The sequence below is a fragment of the Triticum dicoccoides genome, chromosome 5A (genome assembly GCF_002162155.2).
Source record: "Triticum dicoccoides isolate Atlit2015 ecotype Zavitan chromosome 5A, WEW_v2.0, whole genome shotgun sequence".
In the NCBI taxonomy this organism is placed as follows: domain Eukaryota; kingdom Viridiplantae; phylum Streptophyta; class Magnoliopsida; order Poales; family Poaceae; genus Triticum; species Triticum dicoccoides.
In genome coordinates this window covers 63,828,511-63,851,916 of record NC_041388.1, presented here as the reverse complement: position 1 = coordinate 63,851,916, position 23,406 = coordinate 63,828,511, and the positions used below count along the sequence as shown (strand labels likewise).

The following is a 23,406-nucleotide window of genomic DNA, read 5'->3' as shown; positions in this document are numbered from 1 at the left end:
GGCTAAAGAATGAGGACTTCTACCCTACTGCTAAGAAGATATGGGAGCAGCCAGTTGCGTCTGACGACCCCATTGACATCCTTAAAATCAATCTCAAAAGGCTGAAAAAATATTTCAAGGGCTGGGGCTCCCATATGTTTGGGCATGCTAGGAAGAGAAAAAAAGATATTCAAAAGGAACTTGAAGAGATTGAGGCCTTAGAAGAAGAGGGACCCCTTGAACCAGAGACTTATGAAAAAAGAACCACCTTGCGGATGGAACTCGAAGAAATCCTAGCTAATGAGGAACTCTTCTGGCTCCAACAATCCAATGAGAGGTGGTTGTTGAAGGGAGACTAGAATACAGCCTTTTTCCATCGCGCGGCCAATGGCAAAAAACGAAAAAACACGATCCACTCCTTCACGGATGGTGAGACGGTGATTGAGGGCACAGACAACCTATTGGCACATGCCACGGCTTACTATAAGAATCTCTTTGGCCCGGCCAGGGGAAATATTTCTCATTTATCTGCGGATACCTGGTCAGAAGAAGAGAAGCTCACAGTAGAGGATAATATTCTCCTGACTAGTGAATTCACGGAGGAAGAAGTCAGGAAAGCATTATTTGGCATGGATAGTAATAGGGCCCCGGGCCCAGATAACATCCTAGCTGAGTTCTACAAACACTGCTGGGACTTTGTTAAATCAGATATCATGCGCTTGTTTCATGCTTTTCACAATAACACCTTGGATGTGGAGCACTTAAACTATGGGGTGATCACTTTGATTCCTAAGATCAATGGTGCAAAAAAGATCTAGCAATATCGTCCCATTTGCCTACTTAGATGCCCATACAAGTTGATCACTAAAGTGATGGATAATAGAGTGGACATTTTTGCTGATAAGCTTATTAGCAAACATCAGACTGCCTTCATTAAGCATAGAAATATCATGGATGTGATTCTCACCCTCCATGAGATCTTACATCATACGCATCATAAGAAAAAAGTTAGGGTGGTTCTGAAGTTGGACTTCGAAAAAGCTTACGACAAAATAAATTCGGACTTTCTCCTTGAATGTCATAACAACAGAGGATTTGGTACAACCTGGTGTGGTTGGGTGAAGAAAATTCTCAGTAATGGTACGGTCAGTATTAAACTGAACAATGTGACAGGGCCTTACTTCCAAAGCCACAAAGGGGTACTCCAGGGCGACCCTCATTCCCCTTTTTTATTTAACCTTGCGGTGGAGACTCTTTCTAAGATGATTCGCAATGCCCAAAAGGAAAAAATATTAACTAGGCTAGCTCCGGACCTCATTGAGAATGGCATTGCCGTATTACAGTACGCTGATGATACGGTTATATGTTTTGAGCATGATGAAGTTGTTGTCAACCTAAAACTCCTCTTATACATTTTTGAACTCATGTCTGGTTTAAAGATTAATTTCTTTAAGAGTGAAATCATGTGTGTGGGTGGAGATGACAACACCCTGGCAACCTATGCTGATATCTTTAATTGTCAAATTGGTCACTTTCCAATGAAATATTTGGGGGTACCTGTGAGCTATACTACTCTACATAACCTGGATTGGAGCTTTGTCGATGACAAATTCCTCAAGTGCTGTGAAACTTGGATCGGGTATGCTGCTTCATCGGGGGGGGGGGACTCATTCTTCTGAACCTTCCCTCTCCAGTATTGTTTACTACTATATGGCCATGTTTTTGCTTCCTAAGATGGTGATCTATAAACTTGACAAACATCGGAAAAAGTTCTTTTGGCAAGAAACCAACGACAGGAAACGACACCACCTTGTTAAATGGACTAGGGCTTGTAGATCGAAGAATAAAGGGGGTTTGGGGGTGAAAGACCTCCATAAACATAATACTAGTTTGCTGGCCAAATGGTGGTGGAAACTCGAGACACAACAAGGTCTTTGGCAGGATGTTATCCGGGCCAAGTACTTGAAAAGAGATTTTGTCGCCTCTGTTCGAAGTAAATTTGGTGATTCGCCGAGTTGGAAGGCCATTATGAAAGTAAAAGAACATTAACTTGCTGGGAGGGGGGTGACCTTGTGTGATGGCCTGGCTTATTAGGGATGATAGACTACTCATATCGATAAGGAATTTCTTCTTTTCCGGGAGCCCATTCGGACAGAACTCCAAAGTTAAGCGTGCTCAGCTTGGAGTAGTGTCAGGATGGGTGACCGATCGGGAAGTTGCTCCCAGGTGCGCACGAGTGAGGACAAAGTGCGCAGAAAAGACTAGTATTGATCTGTGCGGCCAGTCTAGATCCCGCCAGGAGTAACGACCACCGGCGGGTGTGTCCGGGGCGTTACAAGTTGGTATCAGAGCCGACCCTCGCGGTTACACGGATGTTTGCGGACAGGTGCGCGGTCATGTTGTGCTTGTGCATGACGTTTGTGACCCGTCGTGGCACACGGCATGGCACATGTGCCGGACTGGAAGCACAGACGTTTGTGCCAAGAGGGAACGTTCCTGTGGCCCGACGAGGACGTCGGTTCCTATGAGTGGGGGTGTATGTGATGGCCTGGCTTATTAGGGATGATAGACTACTCATATCAATAAGGAATTCCTTCTTTTCCGGGAGCCCATTCGGACAGAACTCCGAAGTTAAGCGTGCTCAGCTTAGAGTAGTGTCAGGATGGGTGACCGACCGGGAAGTTGCTCCCGGTGCGCACGAGTGAGGACAAAGTGCGCAGAAAAGACTAGTATTGCGCTGTGGGGCCAGTCTAGATCCCGCCAGGAGTAACGACCACCGACGGGTGTGTCCGGGGCGTTACACCTTGAAAGCTGGCAACCTGGCAAGGCTGTGGATCGATCCTATTGAGGGAAATCCTCCTCTGCGGGACAAGTTTCCAGAGTTATATGGCATATGTAACGACCAAGAGGTCACAGTGGCCAGAGTTAGAAGACGATTACATCCTCAGCTGGTTAAGCAATGGGAAGAGGTTAAGCAGATGGTGGACTCCTGGGCGACATCTGATGAACCAGACCAGGTGGTTTGGAACCTTGGAAAGAACAAGCGCTTCACAACCAAATCTATGTATACTCACCTGGAAAGTCGCCTCGCTGGAGGTAGTTATAGCTGGGTTTGAAAAGCTAAACTTCCACTCAAAATTCAAATCTTCCTCTAGCAATTATTCCAAGATGTAGTGTTGACACGTGATGTCATGAAAAGACGTAACTGGGCCGGTAACCCGAAGTGCTACTTCTGTCCGGGTAGGGAAACCTCTCAACACCTCTTCTTCACCTGCCCAGTTGCGAGGGTAGTTTGGAGGACGGTGGGATGTGTCTTCGACACAGATTTATGCCCTGATAACCTGTGGCAATATTTTTCCTGGTGCTATATTTTCTTACCCGATGGTGCTAAATTCTATACCTTTGGCCTTATTGCGATTTGTTGGGCTATGTGGAATTGTCGTAATCAGGCCACTTTCGAATTCAAAAAACTGGGAACCCCCTTTGATGTGATATTCTCTTCATGTGGCTATATGAACTATTGGGCAGGTCTGGTGGAGGGAGCTGATCGCGAGGCTATGGAGCGCGGCCCCAAGATGCTCAAGACCAATGCAGCTGCAATGATGAGGATCTGTGCGGCCCCAGCTGGAACGATGATGGACTGAGGATACTGCCGTTGATCTGCCTTCATCTACCTTTCATGCAGCCACTGCCTGTTAGTTCTATTTAAGTTGATCTATTCGCTCCTGCGTGGGCTATGCTTTCTGCTCAAACTGTGAGCCTTTCCCCATGGGTTGGAGATTATCCTCGGACACCTTTGTTTGCTCTGATTAGGATAGGTGGTTTTAGATGGCACTGGGTTTTCGCCCCATGGCGAGCTGCTCGATGACGAGTGCTCACAGTGGGTTTCCCAGTGGTGTCTTGAACTCGCTTTCCCCTTTTCAGTTTTCTTAAGACTTGGATATTGTATTTCCGTTATGTCAAAGTAATGAAAAGGGGTAATGCCCGGCACAAAAAAAGCAACAAAAAGGGTATCCATGTGCATCATACGAATAATAAAGCGGATTAGACATGTCAAACTGTCAATACAGATAATGTTATATCCAAGAATAGGTGTTGGGATATCCCTAAAAGCTCTATGCTTCTTAGGAATAGATGTTGGTCAGCCTCTATGTCCACATGTCGGTTTGTTGCGTCTTCTTGTCGCCGCTACAGCCTAAGCTATGGAGAGAGGGGAGGGCATTTGGGGATGCGGTGAGGCTCTAAACTATCACCGGGGTAGGCAATTTGAGGGAGTGGTGAGCGCATCGGCTTTCACAAGGAGGCGATTTGGGGAGGCCAGCTAGTCCATGAGCTATGACTGACTGTTGTGGCTGTGTTTCGAGGAAGTGTGCCGCCGCCATGTCCGCGTCTTTGGTGTCCCATTTTTTGCCCCTTGTCGGTGGCCACTCTGCCTGGTGAGCCCGCCTTCTGCTTTGCCCTCTATGCGGGTGCGATTGCCGTGGTTTTGTTGACATTGGATGTGTGGGTGGCAATTTTGGGGGCGCTTTGTGAGGCGTCGTTTTTACATTCGGTATCCATTTTGTGGTAGATTGTTTGGGTAGCCGTTGTTGCGACGTTGCGTGGGTCGGCTTCTTGTCGATTTGTGCAGGCAGAGTTCGTTTGTAGCTCTAAACACACTAGACCTAATGGAGCCTCACTTTCACAAGACCTCAAAGAAGAGATCAAGACTGCAGACCCATGTGAGGGTTGCTGTCGAGCACGCCGAAGAGAACATGGATATCGACCTCTTACGCGAAGACGGGAATGTGATGACAGTGGCGATGACAAGGGGATGACAGCTGCTGTAGGGGTAGGTCGTGGGCAGGCAGTGTATGGAAGTGGCCGACGACAATGAGGGAATGTCAAATCTTTTTTTTAATAAAGGAATGTCAAATTATAGTAAGATATGGATATGTGAATTATATGAACTATGGAAATTGGACAAGTGTATGCTAGTAGCAAGGCCAAATCAAAGCTGACTTAAGATGCAAGTATGAAATGTAACGAGTCTATCCATCGGTAATGAATAGGACCCCAGCCACATTCCGGCTTATTTAAGTCCCAGTTTAACTCCCGACGTTGGCGGTAAATATGAGAGACGATTGCTAACAGCAGCAGTAAAATGAACGCATCCGACGGTCACGGGGCCTTCCTTTCAGCTATTAAGGAGCGAGCTGGGCCGTTGGATCTGCTCCGATGGCCGTTTCGCAGTAATTTTGCCGAGTCGCTGGGCATGCTCCGTGCTTTCACTGAAGAATTTAAAAAGGTTCAATTGTACGAAATCTCTATTCTTAATGGAGCAGTTGGTAGTCTCCGCCGGTCAATTTTTGTCCCACCTTCGCTGGTTTTTTTTCGTCCTAAAAAAATCTACGAAATTTCGTAGGTTAACCAGGGACAACTATGACTAGCGAACAAAAAATCGGACGACGCCCTAGCCTCCCTCGCACGAAAAAAAAACTCTCCTCTCGATCCACCCCTGGCGCTGCCCCCATCTCTCGCTCCGCCGCCGCCGCCGCCCCTGCTTCCCTCCCACTCAGCCACCTCCACCGCTCCCACCCTTCTCCCATTGTCGGATCCGCTTGCTCGTCAAGGTTAGGCGGCGAAGCTCCACGTCCGCGAAGCGCACGTGCTCGTCAAGGAAGCGGCTCCCGGATCTGAGATCGCGCGGCCATGATGGAAGGGGCTTGAGGTGGCCGCCGAAGACCAAGCCGTTCACGCAAGCCCTGGATCGATGGATTGTGCAAGGTACTTTGGGTGTCGTCATTGACGGCAATTGTCACGCCATGCTACCATCGGAGGGGTCCCTCATCGATGATTAGGGTCTTCCGAACTGCACGAGCTCCATTGAGACGGATGTTTTTAATTCTGGTTTTGCCTACATGCTTTCTTTGCCTGTATCTACTTAGCTAATGTCTTCTTATAGATAGTAGCTGCTGAAGTGGTGATCAAAGTTGTTCACTATAAGGAAACAACCATGATAACAAAAGTGTATATTCCCCAACCTTTGACCTGAAGTACTTTTTCATTAGAAACTTGCAACAGCTAGGCATTGCAATTAGCAACAGCTTCGTACATACTGAACTAATTTGCAGCAACACGTACTAAACTACCCCACTATGGACTACATATATTTAGGAACGGAGGGATTAAAACTCTAGCAAACAGCAAACATGATCTCCTCTTCCAGTAAGCCAGTGGTAACCATCTTTGTCCCTGAATTACTGGACTGCTTAGTGCTTACAGAAGTAAGCTTGTTACTTTTTTTGTGATCTCTTGCAGATATGTACAATATGTTATGGGGAGATTGCAGGAACTTCTGAACCGGTCGTCCAACAGTAGGTTCATACTTCATACCAGCATGATGGTGTGTTATGTTTGCTTCACTTACTACTTGTTCGATTAGAATCATATTGGTGTCGTTGTGTCCAGGATATGAGTGAATTTTTGTGCATTTGGGCTGTTAGGCATGAAATGCGGGAAGTTTAGGCACTACGGCCTGAAGATTCCTTAAGGTTAATCGGAAATGACTACAAACTTGTTTAATTCTGTAGGTGCAGGTGCTGCCGGTTGATGGCGGCCTAACCATGAGTGTAACTGAAAGTGAACCAGGGCGATGTGCAGAAAAAAAATCTTAGCACATAGGTTGAATTTGTATACTACTTCAAATTTATTAGGTAGTACTCCCTCCGTATGTATATCACTTCCGAAAACAAGTTCGGGTTATTAGGTAGTACTATTGAATTTCAGGATTGATACTTGAAGATTTTAAAAGGTTACTAGATTTTGTACCAACTCTACTGTTATGTATAGGAAGAACATGCTCTAAAATATTTATAATTCATATGAAAGTGATCATTTGATTATTAAATCATGCCTCTAATAAGATAAGTTCTTGTCACTTATTTCTTGACAAATTTCCATTGTTCAGGTTCTGACTTCATTTGTTGAGCTATTTTAATTTTTGTATGAGAGAAATGAAAAACTTTATGACTGGTATGTCGAAACTTTGATCAGTTCATTGTGGAATAATGGCAGTGATTTGGATTCTTAACTAAATTATGATAGGCTTCCATTTTGGCGGCTCTGATTTGGTTTTGTGTGTTTTTTTGTTACCAGGTAGAAAATACTTAATGCTGGTATCCCAGAGTTTTACTTACTAGATATAAATAGAAACGAGGCTTATTTATTGAGAATTTTAGCTGTAATGTGTGTCAGTGCCCTCGTACTTTTCAAGTGAAACCTTGAAGAAAAGCATAATGAAGGTTATGCTGATAGCGGTGGCGCAGAAATAATATAAAATTGAGGGTACAAAAGTATTAGGATCTCCATGCCGGCAAATGTAGTGTGTTGCACTGATTGCAATTACTTCTTTGCTGTTATTTGTTGTTACTGCCATAGTTTATTTTTTGTGCTTATCATAGCTCATGAATACACGTGAGTGAAATTGGGTATAGTATATATGCATTCTTTCGGAGTTTTAAGAAGGATAGCATAGAAACATTTCTTAGGGCTGTGGCATAGTTGTGTGGTACTTCTGCATTTGCAGCATTTACAGATCATGTAATTACAGCTTAATGCAAGCATTGGAATTGGTTATAGATTTCCTTTGATTTAAATTTCTGAATGTTAACAATAATGACAACTTGTGACATGCCTAAATTTAATTTTCATTGAGATAGAGTGGGCTCTGGATTATGAGATGGAATGCAATTAAAAGCCATCTGATCTGGCCATAGTTGGTTGTCACAGAATCCTTGATATATGTTCTACTTTGACTTGGAGTGTGCAGCTATGATATTGTAAGTGATGAGTTTTTTTCCCGAATTTGCTGCAGGAGGTCAGACAGAGGTAGAAATTTTAGTGGCAAATGAAATAGGTGGTAATTATTACACTCTTTATTTGTAAAAAATGAGACTGAAACAATGCTAATTGAGTATGTTCTGTACTTGTAGGAAGGCTATGAAGGAAATGTTCTTCCCTTATTTTTATGAAGGTAAGGTCTTGTTATTAGATTCCTACTACTCTACATTGCTTGACTGCTCTCTTTTATCAGTTCATGGCCTTAGGGTCCATCATTTTCTTTCAACACTTGATGCTTATTTACTTTTCTTGGGCGGCTTCTTTTTGATAGTCATCTGATTTAAAAATTCGAGCATGTGTCACTTTAGTATCTTTCAGTTTCAGCAAATATATAGAATTATCTTGACATATGTTGGCATTGAGAAGATAATATAGATTGTCACTACTAAGTTCAATGTTCAGGCTCCATCCTATTTAAATTCATGTTCGGATTAAAGTCAACACACTAAGAACTGTATGCTTGATGAATGATGTTCAGTGCATTTACTTGGTTTCCCCGGTATAGTTATGCATGTTAAGTTATGTTGGCTCTTGCATTTACTTGTCTAGACTGATGGCTAATTGTGAACTATGTATATTTTGTAGTTTCTGCTCACCAAGATCAAACTAAGCACAATCGTATTTTCTCAAATTGTACACATGCTACTGCTATGGGTGTCATGCTCTGTGTAGTAATTATGTTGAATTCCCGTAATTTCTTTTGCATGATTCCACCAAACAACTTGTATGTTTAAAACATACTCAAACTTTATTTACTAAAACTTGAGTTATGTTGGCTCTTGCATTCACTTGTCCAAACTGATGGTTAATTGTGAACTATATATATTTTGTAGTTTCTGCTCACCAAGATCAAACTAAGAAAAATCGTATTTTCTCAAATTGTACACATGTTACTGCTATGGGTGTCATGCTCTGTGTAGTAATTATGTTGAATTCCCGTAATTCCTTTTGCATGATTCCACCAAACAATTTATATGTTCAAAACATACTCAAACTTCATTTACTAAAAAAAATCAAATATTTCAAATAATATATTAAATATGTCACAATATTTCAGTGGCAATGTAGGTGTCATTGAATTCACTAATTCGTCCACCGAAGTTGATAGGCACAATTGTTATTGGTGGGCTTAGTCTGATGAATGCCTTTCTGAAGTGGTTACATGGCTACAGCCTGCAAGTTCTCCCCTCACTATCTATATTCAGGGTGGAACTTAATTCTTCACAATAGGTTGCTGGGTGGGCAAGCTAGAAGGGAATGTGGGAGAGCAAAATGAGGCCCCATATACTTTAATGTTTGGGAGAAACAAAGCCTATCAAGTGCATGGTGGTTATCAGAGAGGTGAAGGCGGGAAGGGAAGAGATGGACAGTGTTGTGAAGCTATGCTAGGGACACTGTACATTTTTACTACATAATTTGGGAATAAGTTCAAAATCATGTTGATGGTTTCTTGTATTGCTATTAAGCATATTTTTCACAAAGATACTGATATCATACTTGAGCCATATGTAGTGGGACTACCTCGATCTGGACGACGTGTCCTTTGAGCACATCATGTTCATGACCCTTATAGTCGACAAGAAAGGCACCCCCTGCTCGATTTTTAGCAATTCTTACTTGTAGTTTACTTGCTTATGATATTTCTAGGGTTTTTGACATGGTATAGGATTTTGTGCATTTTTATAAAACATTAATGTGGTGGCACAGAGATGTTTCTGTGGCCGAAAGGACATGTTCAATGGCTTCCTATGGCGTGTTCTCATGCTAAAAGAAGAGGTGTGTGTTCAATTTGATGCACTTCCATTTGCTCGCGGGGTTCTTAGCCTACTGTATGAATGTATTTTTGTAAAACCGAGCTCCCTATGCAATGTCCTCAAGATCGAAACTACAACCAAGGGCCTCACTATTTTTAGTGTAATTTTACCACAAATTCTCCTTTGTAGACTAATCTGAATTCCAAATTTTCATCAATATGTATTGTTAATGGAAACTTATATTTTTTTAATTAAATATACATATTAGATCTCTTGAACAAGATGCACACATTCAAAATCCTTTATGAAGCTCACAGGTATAGAAAGTATGTAGCCATACTTATTCCTGAATGTGCATGTCTCAGAGCTTGAAAAAAAGGAGGTACTAAAGTTAGGTTATGCTCATCGTTCCAACATGCTTAGTGATAACCACCTAGCAAGCTGATCAAACATGAAAAAATTGAAGTGCTACTGCTAATCGTACTATTCTGAATGTGAAAATCTATTTAATTGGCTCTTCTCTAATTGTACACTTGCATAAATCTCAGATCTTGCAAATTACAGTAGAACCATAAAAGTCATGCTTTGACTCCTATAGAGCCTTTTGCACTTTAATATGACTAATAATTTGCCTTAATATCACAGATTGTATTACTACCTTTCTAAGTGAATGACATTCAAGAAGGTCATTAAATAAAACCAAGAAATCCTTCCGGTATTGGAGTGTAGGAAAGTTGAGACTATAAAACCAAAAGGTTATATTTACGTTTATTAGAGAAGGTTCTTTACTTTTTATAGGAAAACACAAAATGTTGCGATGTAGAGTCTAGGTGGTGGGCCTCCTTGATCCACTTGGTGGATGAGGGCGACTCCGGTCCTGGCACCCATAGTGCCGGTGATCCAAAAATCGTAGGGCCTGGATATAGCTCTAGCAGATGTATGCGGCTTGCGCATCGAGCTTGGTTGTCTCGAGCATGGAGATAGGCGAGTTGTAGACCAAGAGCTGGTACAGAGATAGGCGAGTTGTAGACAAGAGCTGGTGGGCAGCAAGAAACACATGCACACCAAAGAACAAATCTGAGTCACATGCCTACTTCTACTGGTTTCTACAAAGAGCGGCTAGCTTAGATCTTAGACCAGTCGGTCACTGTCGAGGTCGCCAAGGTGATCTTACAGCACCACCGTGGGGATTTCTCGTGATTTTATGTAGGCAAGCCGCAAGCGGTGGTGGTGATTGGCTGGGTGGTGTCGCTGCCTTGGGAAGAGACGAAGTGATGGTAAAAGTAAGCAGGATCCGATGATTCTTCCGTGGGGATAGCCAAAGTCAATATGTCGACTATAGACTCGTCGCAGACTTGCAGTGAACCTGGATGCGGCGAGCCTGATTTGTGGATCGATGGCGGGTCTTGACTTTGTTAGGCTGGGATTGGATGGTTGCGGAGGGTGGTGTGCTTGGTTGGGTTCCCATGGAAGAATGTGGCCTCCTCATGGATCTGGTCATGCCCATCCTAGAGAACATTATTGTGTCCCTATCTCCCTCGAGGAGTAAGGACAGTGCAAGCGGCAACAGAGGGTAGGGGTAGATGTGGGGAGGGATGTCGGCGGTTGTTCGAGGTCATCATGATGAAACTCTTGACGTCCCATCTTTATCAATGGAAGTGGAAGAGCACGATGTCGAGATTGGATAGGAGTTTGAGTTCTTTTTAGCACCGATCGGTTCCCCACTTTAGAGATGTATTTTTTTTGCGTGCGAGCAAACAATGGGTTGATTCTAAAAGGGATAGGGACTTTTCTACAGAAGTGCATGATGGACCAAAAATATGACCTCATTTTATTCGTTTGATAGATATCGTATTATTCGTTCGATGAAATTTCTTAATATTTGATTGTTGTGTTTTTAATTAGAGCATTCTATAATCACCCAATATAAAGGGATGATAAATGAAAAATACTAATTATAAATTTTAAAGAACCCGTGACAACGCACGGGTGTTATACTAGTAAATGTCTAGGTCCCGGGATTTCTTACCAACAAGTTGGTCAAAAGCCTCGATTTATTGGCACGTCCCGACTCCCGAGGTGGCGGCGGCCTGTACGTAACACGTGAGGCAACTTTGGACTGTGGCTTGGCCAGCCAACCAAACAGACCTGCCACCCCCGTGATCGACCGACCGACCGAGCTGCCTCCCACTCCCCCCCGTGCCCTCTTCCCGGGCCGCCGCCCGGTTTCACCGCTCTCCCCCGCCCGCCGTGGTCGCCGGGGTCTCAGCGACGATGTCTCCCGCCTCCGCGCGCGCCCTCACCGTCGACTCTCTGAACCCAAAGGTAGCAGCAGGTCTCTGCCGCCGCCCGATCCGCACGCGTTTCTAATTAAGTCCAGTGCTGGTGGCCGGTTTGTTTTGCAGGTGCTGGCGCTCGCGGATCGCCTCGGGGGCGCCGTCGCCCGCCGCGCGGAGGTACCTTCCTCAATTAGTTTCCAAGAGATTTAAGAAACGGAAGCTGGCGTTCCACGGTTTTTGTGTCTGAGGCTCTGAGAGGCCGTACATGAGACAGAACCAGTACTCAGTCCAGATGTTTGCACTTTGGACATGAATTTTTGAATTTATCCAAAAATGTTTTTTATTCCAAACGACCCCAATCTCCTTTTGGGACATGAAGAAACAACAACATTGCCCCCAAGTTTACCGATTGATTGGTTTGGTAAAAGTAAAACCCTTATTGGAAGAGGAGAAGCTTGACAGACAGGTTGACATGCTGTGGTGTTACGAGAGGGTATAACAAGCCTCATTAGCTACAGCTCCATGTCTCTTTCCTTTCACTGTGTTGATTCGCTTTATCACTAGCCATGGACTTGGTGAGATCCACCAGAATGTAATCACACATTCACACTATGATTATTCATAGAGTACTTCCCTTGGTACATTTTTGCCACTTTACTATTTTGCACCTATTATTGCAAACTTGTCTACATACTTGAAATTGCATGTAACTTGAGCTTGGCACATCATGCAAATTAAGTGATCTTCTCTTCTTTTTCTTGGTGTCCAGCGCATGCAAAAAGAGCTAGAAACAAATCCAGGTTTATACCCTTTCAATGAGGTATGTTCCTGTGAATCTCATCACATTTCTGAAAAAACAATTGAATATCATTTCCACTAAAACTTTCCCCAAATTCAGAGCCTTGCCACATCTACTTCTATTAGTGCGTTTTTTTTTACTGTGGTTAATATTTCCATTTCTTCTGGTAGATAATCTATTGCAACCTTAGCAATCCACATTATCTCGGACAACAGCCAATTAAGTTCTTCCGTGAGGTGGGTGATTTGCTCCATATGAACTCTTTTATTAACAATCTCGTTTCTTCATGCTCTGATGCTTCCCTGTCTTCCAGGTTCTTGCCTTGTGTGATTACCCGCATCTTCTAAACTGCAGTGTAACTAGTTCCATATTCAGGTAATAAACACCACATAGCATATGAGCAAGATGCATTCAGATTCATAAGCGATAGCTCAACTAGATTTTTGCTGTTGCAGTTCTGATGCAATAACAAGGGCAAGGGAGATTCTAGACCTCATTCCTGGGAGAGCAATGGGAGGATACAGCCACTGTCAGGCAAGATCAGGAACCCTGAACCTCTTTTGACAAATGCAGAAATGAGATCTGACAGTTTTCACCTCTAGGGTACTGAAGGGTTGCGAAATGCAATTGCTGCTGGAATAGCCACTCGTGATGCTTTCCCATGCAATGCAGAGGACATTTTCCTGACAGATGGTACTATTTGATCCACCATATGCGGAGCAATTCCTTCATCCACCATCTTGTGCATAACACTCTGAATAATAGTTGGAGATATTGTGATCCTCTGCTACTGCTAGGCATCCTGACAATGTTATATGATACTCCCTCCGTCCGGGTTTATTAGGCCTAAAGACAACTTCTCTTAGACCAAGACACATAGTAATTTGCTCACATTAATTATTCCATTCCACTCCCAATGCACTCTCTCACATGCATGCAGCCAATGAAAAAGCACACATGAAGTGTATTAACTTTTCAGCCATGGCACCAACAACAATAGCTTTCAATACAACCAATGAAATGGTTGCATGCATGCACCTTTCCAATGCGGGGCCTTATAAAAGGGGACATGCTTGTGATGCTGAGAGGCCTAATAAACCCGGACGGAGGGAGTATATCTCATACGCTGTCAAACTACTTTGTGGAAGTCCCTTTTGCACTTTAGTAATTAGCACTATTTTTTTACGAACCCTGTTCTTATCACTAATATATGATTGATTTAAAGCCATGATAACATGAGCAATGTCACTAAACATCCAAGATGAAAGCTGTTTTTATCTCCCCCTTTCCTTCCTTTCAGATATGATTCTTGCCAATCGAGTTGTTTGTTTGATTTACAAACAGGTTCATATGGTAATGCACCTGTTGATACGAGATGAAAAAGATGGCATCCTTTGCCCGATTCCATCACACTTCCTTTATACAAGCTCAATGGCTCTGTGTGGCGCAACTCTTGTATGTACTTCATTACTGGATCGAATTGAATCCATGTCAACTCGATTTTACTGGTTGTTAATCTGCAGTAAACAAGATGATATCTGCTTTCTCAGGTACCATATTACCTTGACGAATCAGGAGGTTGGGCCGTGAGTATTTCGAACCTGAAGAAGCAGCTGGATGGTGCCCGATCTGAAGGCATCACTGTTAGGGGACTTGTGGTTGTAAATCCAGGCAATCCTACTGGGCAGGTGTGTTTACTGATCATCGACTTGTGTAATTCATATATTCTTGCGCAGGTCTTAATGTGGTTAAATTGTACATAGGTTCTTGTGAAGGAAAACCAGTGTGAAATAGTGGAATTCTGCAGGAATGAAAACCTTGTTCTTCTAGCAGATGAGGTGAGGTTTTTGTATCTTTCTTTATAAGAATCTATATAATTTCCTTGAATTTTGTGTATGTAACCCGCTGTATCTTTTCTTGAACTTACTGGTAGGTTTACCAAGAAAATGTTTACACAGATGAAAAGAAATTTATCTCTTTCAAGAAGATAGCACGGTCCATGGGTTTTGGTGAAGAAGATATTTCTTTAATATCATTCCATTCAGTTTCTAATGGTATATGACATTTAGTTCTTCCTTTTATCCATGTTTATTCTCAGTTATACGCGGCTCTCTTGTTACTTCCTATAAAAATGAGAAGGGGAAGTATGTTGTTAGGTGCACTCATGAGAAAGATTTCTTTAAACATTGGATTTTCGACTCATCGAGTAAAGCCAACATAAGAAAGTTCTTGTAAAAGCAGATTTGCATATTGGTTATGTTAATAGAATAGAATCATACTAATGTAATGACTATTTTTTTTCTCGAACATTGGTAATGTAGTAATTTGTATATTCGAATTTGAACCCGTTACTTGGTAATGTTATTCTAATGACTTTTTTCTCCATCTAGCACACCATGTACTCTTTGTCTATTGGCTTTCTAGGCACTGTCTTTTCCTCCCTTTGCTTAATAAGGAGTGTCTTGCATACTGTATTTCTTGTATATCAAACCAAGTGTGGCGTATCATCATCTGTTCCTATTTCCAAAGTTCCAAGTAATCTGAAGTTCTGAACTACCGGGGGTGAAGTGTCATATGTACACCACAAGTTCTCCATCGAATGGATTGATATTTGTTAGAAGTATCGTCTTCTCCATCAGGATACTATGGAGAATGTGGGAGAAGAGGGGGTTACATGGAGGTCACTGGCTTCAATTCTGAAGTTCGGAAACAAGTATACAAAGTGGCATCCCTAAGCTCATGCTCCAACTTAGCCGGCCAGGTTCTCGTGAGCCTAGTCATGAACCCACCAAAGGTCAGTAAATATGCATCTCATCGTGTCTTTGCATTTCTATATACGTTTTAGTAAGCCTCCCTTTGTCAGGTTGGAGATGAGTCATACACCTCTTACCGGGAAGAAAGAGATCGCATTATGTTATCGTTATCCCGATGTGCAGAGGTTCCCTTTTGTCACATCCACTTCCATGATTATCTTCATTGCTGATTCTGTTACATGCAAAAATATCATTATATCTGAATGTCACATTCTTGGACTGGTTTTATTTAGGCCATGGTGCAGGCATTCAACAGCCTGGAAGGCCTGACTTGCAGCAAGGCTGAAGGGGCAATGTTTGTATTTCCATCTGTTCGGCTGCCTAAAAGGGCGATTGCGGCTGCTGAGGCAATGAACGCCAAGCCAGATGTGTTCTACGCTCTCCGCCTTCTTGAAAACACTGGCATCGTCGTCTTGCCTGGTTCTGTGTTTGGACAAGTGAGTGTGATGCACTTACTCACTTTGATGTACTCCATCCGTTCACTATTATATATATTTTTGGATATTTCTGTATGGACTAGATACGGACTGAAATGAAAATGAGTGAACAAACACACTAAAACATGTCTACATACATCCAATTTAGGAAAAAAAAGTTAGAACATCTTATAATAGTGAACGGAGGGAGTACTTGTGTCTGGAACTGACTGACGATAAACAAATATAGGAATTTATATTTGATCTTTTTCATTCAAGATTATTATCTGGTCTATGGATGTGGAGTGCATGTCATGTCTTTGCAGAGAGATCTTCGTGTTGGTATTCTAATATTATGTTCGTTTCTTTGTTTATACTCTGAATGAAGGTACCTGGCGCATGGCATTTCAGATGCACAATCCTGCAACAGGAGGAGAAAGTACAACTGATAATCTATCGCTTTAAGGCGTTCCACAAAGCTTTCATGGAAGAATTTCGCGATTAAAAGTCGCCAGCTTATTTTATCTGTAGCACAACTTTAGAAGTCCGGACAGAAAAAACATGAGCTTTGTAAACTGTCAGTTACATGATTTATGTCTGGAACAATTGAGTTTTTCCTTTGTATCATTCTGAAGTTAATCTAAAACTTATCCTTTGCAAAAAATAAAAAACTTATCAATTTTAAATCTGATTCTGTGTGCTGTAAAAACCGAGGTGGGGAAACTTGGTGGGAAGCAATTTGGAAGTCACTGTCATGAGTCATGACCTGAATATTTTGTCCAATAATGCTACAAGAGTTAGAAAAGGAATTTGCTTGCCAATTAATTTTAAAGGTAATCAGCTGAACTTAATCTTAACAGCACAACCAATCATCTGCTTTGCCACAGCTTGGTTGACCTAACATCCCTATTTAAAACTGCACCCACCACTACCCCACTAATGGCCATTTACATGACATGTGCTCCATGATCAGTAGTTGTGTGGTTCCACTCCTCAAAGCTCAGCCATGGCTGCCTTGAGGTGCTACTCTTCTACTGCTGCAATCATAGTCCCAAGGAGGAAGATTTGTGCAAGAGCTTCCATGGATGGCTGCTCCAGTTCCGAATCCAGGCGACGAGCTTCTAGTTCGGTCAGCTTCACCTGCAAGGTGAACAAGGTACCTGTTCTTGCCAAAAGCTATGGCATGTCAAATATAATGGTGATGATGATGTAACTATGTTAGCATGTAACACCGCTGTTTTTGGTAATCTGAAGGAAAAACCATATTTTTATTTTCCCAGGTTTATGAGGACAAAAACATGGGCATCCTCTGTTACACTGATGAGACTGGTGAATTGCTGTGCGAGGGCTTGGATGAAGGCCCGAGACTAACGAGGCAAGATATTGAGAAATTGACCCAAGAGAGGTAAGCTATATACTATGTTCATCCTTTTTCTGTTTGTTTAATTTTTGTTTTAACATCAGAGTAAGTGCTGCTATATATAAGTGACCAGTGTGTCTGCTGTGACATGTTCTGATCAGAGAATCGAAGAACACGGCAGAAGATTGGCGGGAGAGAGCGCTGCGTATCGCGGGCGGGATCGACTGGAGCGGCCTCCAGTCTGCTGCTGCCACGGGGAAGAAGTGAAAATGGAAGCTGACTTCAAGCTTAGCCCTGTAGAAACGCTGGCTGATACTGTTATGTGTAGATCGATCTCCATGGTTGCTTGCTTGCTCGATCCGTAATAAGTGTCTTATGTGTGTAGGTAGGAAGGAAGGATTGGAGAGCACTGGGGGCTGATCTAGCTGGTCAACTCCTACTCTTTGTCTCTCTCTGCTGAATAAGAAATGATTTAGCTTCACTGCAAATTCATGCTGATTCGGTTTTCAGTTTCTCCTTTTATCATGTCGCGTCGAGAAAAGAATTTGCTCCAAGGGTGTTGCCTTCAATTCGGTTTGCAATTGATCTGAATTTTAACCTTGTCATCTGGCTGTTGCGTTGTAAGCGCCCAATTCTGGTGCAGATCAAGCAACGCTTCCAGCAAATAATCTGTAGATGAAAAATGTCAAGCACGTGGATTGTGGTGATGAATGATGTTTAGAGAGAAGCTTGACTCAGTTCTGTTTAAGTTCATAGCCAAGTTCACTCATGCACACATACAAGTGTGAGAAATACTCTGCTCTGCTGTCTCTTTGCCAAATTCCCGGTGGAAAGAAAAAAAGTAACACCATGTTCAGATTTGCTCGTATTCATCTGATATTCAGATATCTGCGGCGACCCAAGTTGCCACTGAGCGTTTTCGTCACAACGATGGTGCCTTTTTCTAGGTGGGGTGAGAGAGGCTCGAACTCTCGACCTCAGGATAACTCACGGTTCAGCTATGAGACCTACGCGCTAGCCAACTGCGCCACCACCCCGTTGTCGTGCTACAAGCGAAACAATCATCCTTGTTAGCGACAGGACCATACAAATCACTACATACAGTAAGTATACTGTAACAGACCAGCACGATGCACAAGATTTGTAATCCAAAACAATAAGGTGTGCATCAAGGGCAGAGCCTCGCGGTGTCCACGTCGGCAGGGTGTGACTGTTTGCGATGGCCAATTGAAGCGACGGTCCGCACTTCTCGTTTGCTTTATCGAGAAGAAAGGAAGAGACAGAGACAGGAAGTTGCCTCGAGCCCCCAATCTTTCCCCCTTCCTCTTCCAAAACACGCAACCTCTGGTCGTTCCCATTCCTGGCCATCGGGAGGAGGCAGCAGAGCAGCGGTCAGCGGCTAGGAAGGTAGGGCGCAAGAGAAGGAGAAGGTGGGGCGTAGGAGAAGCAAGAGGGGACACGACTGCAAGCACGCCACCAGCCATGTATCTCGACTTCTCGAGGGAAGATTGGGTGGGAGGAGAAGGCGGCGGCGACGGTTTTGATTTGTGATCTGCTACAGGCGCCGCCACAGGGATGGATGCCAGGATCTGAGGTGAGTCTGATCCCTCAACCCCTTCCCATTCCTTCCCGGTCTTGTCTCAGCACACACGGGGGAGGCGCCGCGGGACAAACAAGGCTCTTGCAGGTTGCAGCGCGTGACGGTGATGGGAGCGGCAAGAAAAGGAAGAGCAGCGGCGGCGCATCTCTGTCTCGTGGGGCCAGCCCTCCCGTCCGCGCGTGCGACAACGCCGATATGGAGTCCCAGGCTCGGATAGCCACCACGACGTTGGGTGCCCCGGCGGGGGCTATTGGGACCATGCGGCGTCCGGCCATGATTCCGGCGACGGCAAGCCGTATATATGAGCCATCGTCTCCACTTCCTTTCCTTCATGTTTTAATCTGCACCTCTACCCCACTCCCCACTGCCTACCTCCCTCTCTCACGTAAGCTCGAGCTCGGGGCAGTGAAATCCCTCTCAGGTGGCAGAAGCTGACTGTCTTGACATCTTCAGAGATTCTATGTGTCCAGTTGTGGTTGTGCACACCAATCGTTTGATGAATTGCTAAAAGAAATTGTACGTTTTTTTATGTATGTTGGAATCAGGTAAAATGTGATTTTAGCCGTCTGTTGATTGCTTTCGGCGTCTTGCTGAATTCTGCGCATTGCAGGGAGCAGGAACCGACGTCGTCGTCTGGGAGGCAGCCAAGGATGGAGGTCACTCTTAGTTCATCTTCCTCTTTGCTCCGTCTCCTGATGGCTGCCATGGAGGTGATTTTGATTGCGCTGGATGTTAATTTTTGCTTAGGATGTGCTGCTTCTCCTCTTTGTGCTGACATGTGCTTTTTTTTCACAGGTTGCTATTAAGTGAGCAGGTAGTTTGTCATTGTTCGTGAATCATCTGTTTAGTCTTTCTCTTCACTTAATCGATGTTCAGCTTTATAATAAGTAAACTATGGTATGGTGAGTACCTCTCAATACTCGATGGCTTCCCTTATTTAGACTATTGATTTATTTTCGAATAATAGGCCCCTGTTCCAGTTCAAAAGGGAATCATGTAGCAGCAGCAATTAATATGCTTTTCAGTTTTATTATAAGTAAATTTCAAAATAAATGTGTCATAACATAAGTATTGAGTCTATGATTGTATATATGTATCGAACCTTGATGAACTGGTTTGGTTGATATTATTTTAAATTTAGTTTCAGATACTACCGAATTTCTGATTTTCGGTTACATATAATTATGATATATGTTGCATCATCTTTGTGTTCAGACTTCAGATATGTCAGCAAGCCACTTTCGAGCCTTGCTCATTTACATCAGTATTTGTTTTCACATTAGTGCACCATGGTCTTTTTGTCTTTCATTTCTACCTAAAGAGCAACAATCAGGTGACTTCCCTTTCCTCCTTTTCTCTTGTTTTAAAACTCTTAATGTTCAAACCATTGCAACTTCGTAATCATCCAATCTTTCACCTTTGCAGACTTTCTATGAGAACTTCAGGTATCGGTGCGACAAACGGGCTAACCCATATAACATGATTGCTTGGAGCTGACATAGAGGTTAATTAAATTAATCTTTAGCTCTTCTCTTGTCGTGTTTTCATTAATCAACCTTAAGGTAAATTCTCTTAAAAATCACATCTGTTTTTTTTCTTGGAAATGATATGATATGATATTTGCAGAGATCAATTTTGTACCTATATCTGTTTAATACAGATTACGTTATTTGGGCTCTCTCTCCTGCAATGTTTAATAAGAATGGTATATAGTACTGTAATGCTTATCTTATCCAATGAGGATATAAGGCACTGCTTACAATCATTATTGAGTCATTTTTGCCATATCATTACATTTTTCTAACCCAAACAACATTTTTTGAAATGTTGTTTGGCTAGGGTGGCGAGATGCAGAGGAGCCCTAGGTACAGGTGAAGGGAGACGCTGGGTGGCAGGTCGAGCAACTATGGTTGGGGTGGCTGTGTGAAGAAGAGAGAGGTAGGAAAGGAAGTGTTGGGCTAGCTGATGCTACCGGGATGAATCAGGGAGATTAGAGGAGAGAAGTTGAGAGAGATTTCGGCGATGTTTAGGAGAAGAGGATTTCTCTAGCTATGCCAACCCAAGATGTGTGATGCTCAAGAAGGTATGTGATGCTAACGCATATACAAAGAACGAGGTGTGTTGTTAATTTGGTGGACAGTGCCCTTCTTAAAATAAATATGTGGTGCCGTAGACAACTGAAGAATTATCACTTATAGTTCCGTTAGGTTTGTTACCTCCGTTGTTCGGATACTTAAATGTTTCACTGAGGATTTTTTAATCCATCCGGCCATCAGCTTATACCTGGATGTACCTTCATGTTCTACAAATCTATTAATTTATCATAGGACAAGCAGACGATGGAAGTAGTATAGTTTCTTGAATTATTACCATGGTCCGCCAAATTTTTTAATTACTGAATCAGCATAAGTTTTATGTTTCTCTGTTGTAATTCTTCTGTAGGCTGTTTTCTGTGTCTCTGCAAGTGCCTTTTTGCTCAGATGCTTTTTTTACAGTGCATCAAGTGGAGTTTAGTTCATTCACCTCTCCACATCTCCTCATTTTCATGATTGTTCAGATTGCTAACCGACGGACTAGAAGCATGCCCACCTTTCTGTTCCTTTTAGTTCCAAATAATCTTTTTTTTCCGAATGAATGCATGCTTATAGTATTGAAATATATTTTTTCTATACTTGGTAGATCATAAACCGCCAAATCACGCTGCTACTGGTGTGTTTACTGCTCCATAATTGAGTCAGTTTTGTGTGCATTATCTGAACAATGTCAACGCTGCCTTCCTTCTGACATACTATTTCGGCTGTTGATTGATGTTGCGGCTGCTGCGGCTGGTGGTGCTCTGGGCACGCAAGGGGAGCGCGGCACACAAACTCCGCCTGCTCAAGACGTTGCGCCACAACCATGCCGGCCTCGGTGTCAGGCGCAACGATTGGTTTGCACTATGGCGAACTAGAATTCCCCAGCGCACACTTGCTCCAGTTTATCCTCTACGGCAATGGTCGCTACTTCTGCGATGCCCGTGAGAGGGATGTGGACTGCATCGAGGACTACTACGATGGCGAGCAAAACGAGCACGGCCTGGAGAACCTCGATGATGGGCAGATGAGCAGTTGCTCTATAGTGGCAGGTCCTCGTGGCTGCAGTACAATGACATGAGATGTGCTAGATACAGTGCTAAGATTGCATGTTTATTTGGGCAGAAATCACATATTTGACCTGAGGTCCAAATCAAATCACAAACTGACCTCGTTCCAAAAAAAATTCACTCTGCTGACCCTTTCGTGTGGCGCCCGACAGCTGGGCGCCACACACTAGTATGCAGCGCCTCTCTCTTGGGCGTCGCACCTCGTGCCAGCGTGGCAGCCCTGGTCCAGTTGTGGCCCCATAGACAGCACTGCAGCGCCTCAGACTTAGGCGCCACACTTGTAATGTGCAGCGCCTAGCTCTTGGGCGTTGCACAGTCTGTGTTCCACTTAGGTTGGCCCCACCCTCTCTCCCATCCCACCCCCACCCCACACACCCCACCCCACACAAACCCTTAGTCTTGTGCCCCTCCTCTCTTCCCCTCTCCCCTCTCTCAAATCCTTCTCAAATCTTGCAAATCCGAAGTATTTGACCGTGGATTTCGAAGCCAACCCCTCCCTTAAGGTAATCTCCTTCGATCCCCTCGTTTTCGTCCATAGGAATTGTCACATTTGCTCAAATATTGCTACCTTGGGGAAACCCTAGTTTTGGCTTGGATTTGCAAATTTGTATTGAATCATGTTATGTTTCTTTGCTAATCTGGGTTGGTTAGGCTTTCATAGTATGCTAGGGTTAGAGTTATGTGTGTTTGATGTTGGTGTTAGGGTTATGCTATGGTTAGGATTGTGGTTATTGTTAAGTGGGGGTTAGGGTTATTAATTCATATATATGTTATGGCATATGTATTTTGTGCAAATATTTTTTGTTAAGTACTTACTTGATGTATGTGTGTTTTTTATTATTGTAGGGATGGGGAGAACATGTGTTTATGTTCATCATGTGGATAAAGAGGTCTTTTGAAAGGCAATGTTGAGCCGGACCCGGATGAGCTTGACATGGTGTTTGAGAGTAGTCCAAGCTATGCGGAGCTCTTGGACCAAGTGAGGAAGGATTTGAATTGGATGGACCCAAGTGACGTTGTTGAGTTCGAGGGAAGGCATAATGTTGGTTTTGGAATGCACATCCGTTGGAAGACAATGTGTGTGAACTCCGAGCAACATTGGGTTGCATACAAGGAGACGGTTGCCGAATCTCTAGACAAGGCTCTTGAGTTATTTGCCTCCAAGAAGGTTGAGTCTATTTTGAATTTGGACTTGAACCGGAACCCCTCCCCATTGGTTGCTAGCACTCCACCACCCATGAACCAAGATCAAATGAGTGAACCTCATTTCATGCAACAAGATTGGCCAACATTGAGCCCGACTCCAAACAACCAAAATGAAGGTTTTGAAGAGGAGAATGATGAGTACGAGGAGGATGACAACGAAGTTGATCTCCATGACAA

General features: G+C 43.3%; 2 protein-coding genes, 1 long non-coding RNA gene and 1 other non-coding gene across 7 annotated transcripts; 3 read left to right on the top strand and 1 right to left on the bottom strand.

The window, feature by feature from the left end:
* The first annotated feature begins 11,762 nt into the window (after nt 1-11,762).
* LOC119299323 (alanine aminotransferase 2-like) lies at nt 11,763-16,607 on the top strand. Its single transcript, XM_037576561.1, has 15 exons — nt 11,763-11,939; nt 12,020-12,070; nt 12,663-12,713; nt 12,863-12,928; nt 13,006-13,067; nt 13,148-13,226; nt 13,295-13,391; nt 14,029-14,147; nt 14,243-14,380; nt 14,456-14,530; nt 14,626-14,746; nt 15,332-15,486; nt 15,556-15,630; nt 15,739-15,942; nt 16,310-16,607. The coding sequence occupies exons 1-15, from the start codon at nt 11,889-11,891 to the stop codon at nt 16,424-16,426; spliced, it is 1,461 nt and encodes a 486-aa protein (XP_037432458.1). The 5' UTR covers nt 11,763-11,888; the 3' UTR covers nt 16,427-16,607.
* A 102-nt stretch (nt 16,608-16,709) lies between these two features.
* On the top strand, nt 16,710-18,014 carry LOC119299322. Of its 2 annotated transcripts, XM_037576560.1 has the most exons (4): nt 16,710-17,077; nt 17,202-17,326; nt 17,443-17,577; nt 17,667-18,014. In XM_037576560.1, exons 1-3 carry the CDS (start codon nt 16,928-16,930, stop codon nt 17,546-17,548), a joined length of 381 nt encoding a protein of 126 aa, XP_037432457.1. In that variant the 5' UTR covers nt 16,710-16,927; the 3' UTR covers nt 17,549-17,577; nt 17,667-18,014. The 2 variants fall into 2 exon arrangements, with proteins under 2 accessions (XP_037432457.1, XP_037432456.1); XM_037576559.1 differs by having other exon boundaries at nt 17,443-18,014.
* Nucleotides 18,015-18,229: 215 nt separating this feature from the next.
* TRNAM-CAU lies at nt 18,230-18,318 on the bottom strand. The gene is given in 2 exon segments: nt 18,230-18,265; nt 18,281-18,318. It is a non-coding gene; the product is annotated as a tRNA-Met (tRNA).
* A 565-nt stretch (nt 18,319-18,883) lies between these two features.
* LOC119299324 lies at nt 18,884-22,098 on the top strand. Of its 3 annotated transcripts, none has more exons than XR_005146150.1 (4): nt 18,884-19,411; nt 19,492-19,591; nt 19,677-20,385; nt 20,721-22,098. It is a non-coding gene; the product is annotated as an uncharacterized LOC119299324 (long non-coding RNA). The 3 variants fall into 3 exon arrangements; XR_005146149.1 differs by having other exon boundaries at nt 18,884-19,426; XR_005146148.1 differs by having other exon boundaries at nt 18,884-19,591.
* The last annotated feature ends 1,308 nt before the right edge of the window (nt 22,099-23,406 follow it).

Bases quoted from the DNA above. Each gene is read 5' to 3' on its own strand.
- LOC119299322 (XM_037576560.1), top strand. From the start codon at position 16,928: ATGGCTGCCTTGAGGTGCTACTCTTCTACTGCTGCAATCATAGTCCCA. The intron at 17,078-17,201 runs GTACCTGTTCTT...TTATTTTCCCAG, and splicing joins TCACCTGCAAGGTGAACAAG to GTTTATGAGGACAAAAACAT. The intron at 17,327-17,442 runs GTAAGCTATATA...TGTTCTGATCAG, and splicing joins GAGAAATTGACCCAAGAGAG to AGAATCGAAGAACACGGCAG.
- LOC119299323 (XM_037576561.1), top strand. From the start codon at position 11,889: ATGTCTCCCGCCTCCGCGCGCGCCCTCACCGTCGACTCTCTGAACCCA. The intron at 15,487-15,555 runs GTCAGTAAATAT...TCCCTTTGTCAG, and splicing joins TAGTCATGAACCCACCAAAG to GTTGGAGATGAGTCATACAC. The intron at 15,943-16,309 runs GTGAGTGTGATG...CTCTGAATGAAG, and splicing joins CTGGTTCTGTGTTTGGACAA to GTACCTGGCGCATGGCATTT.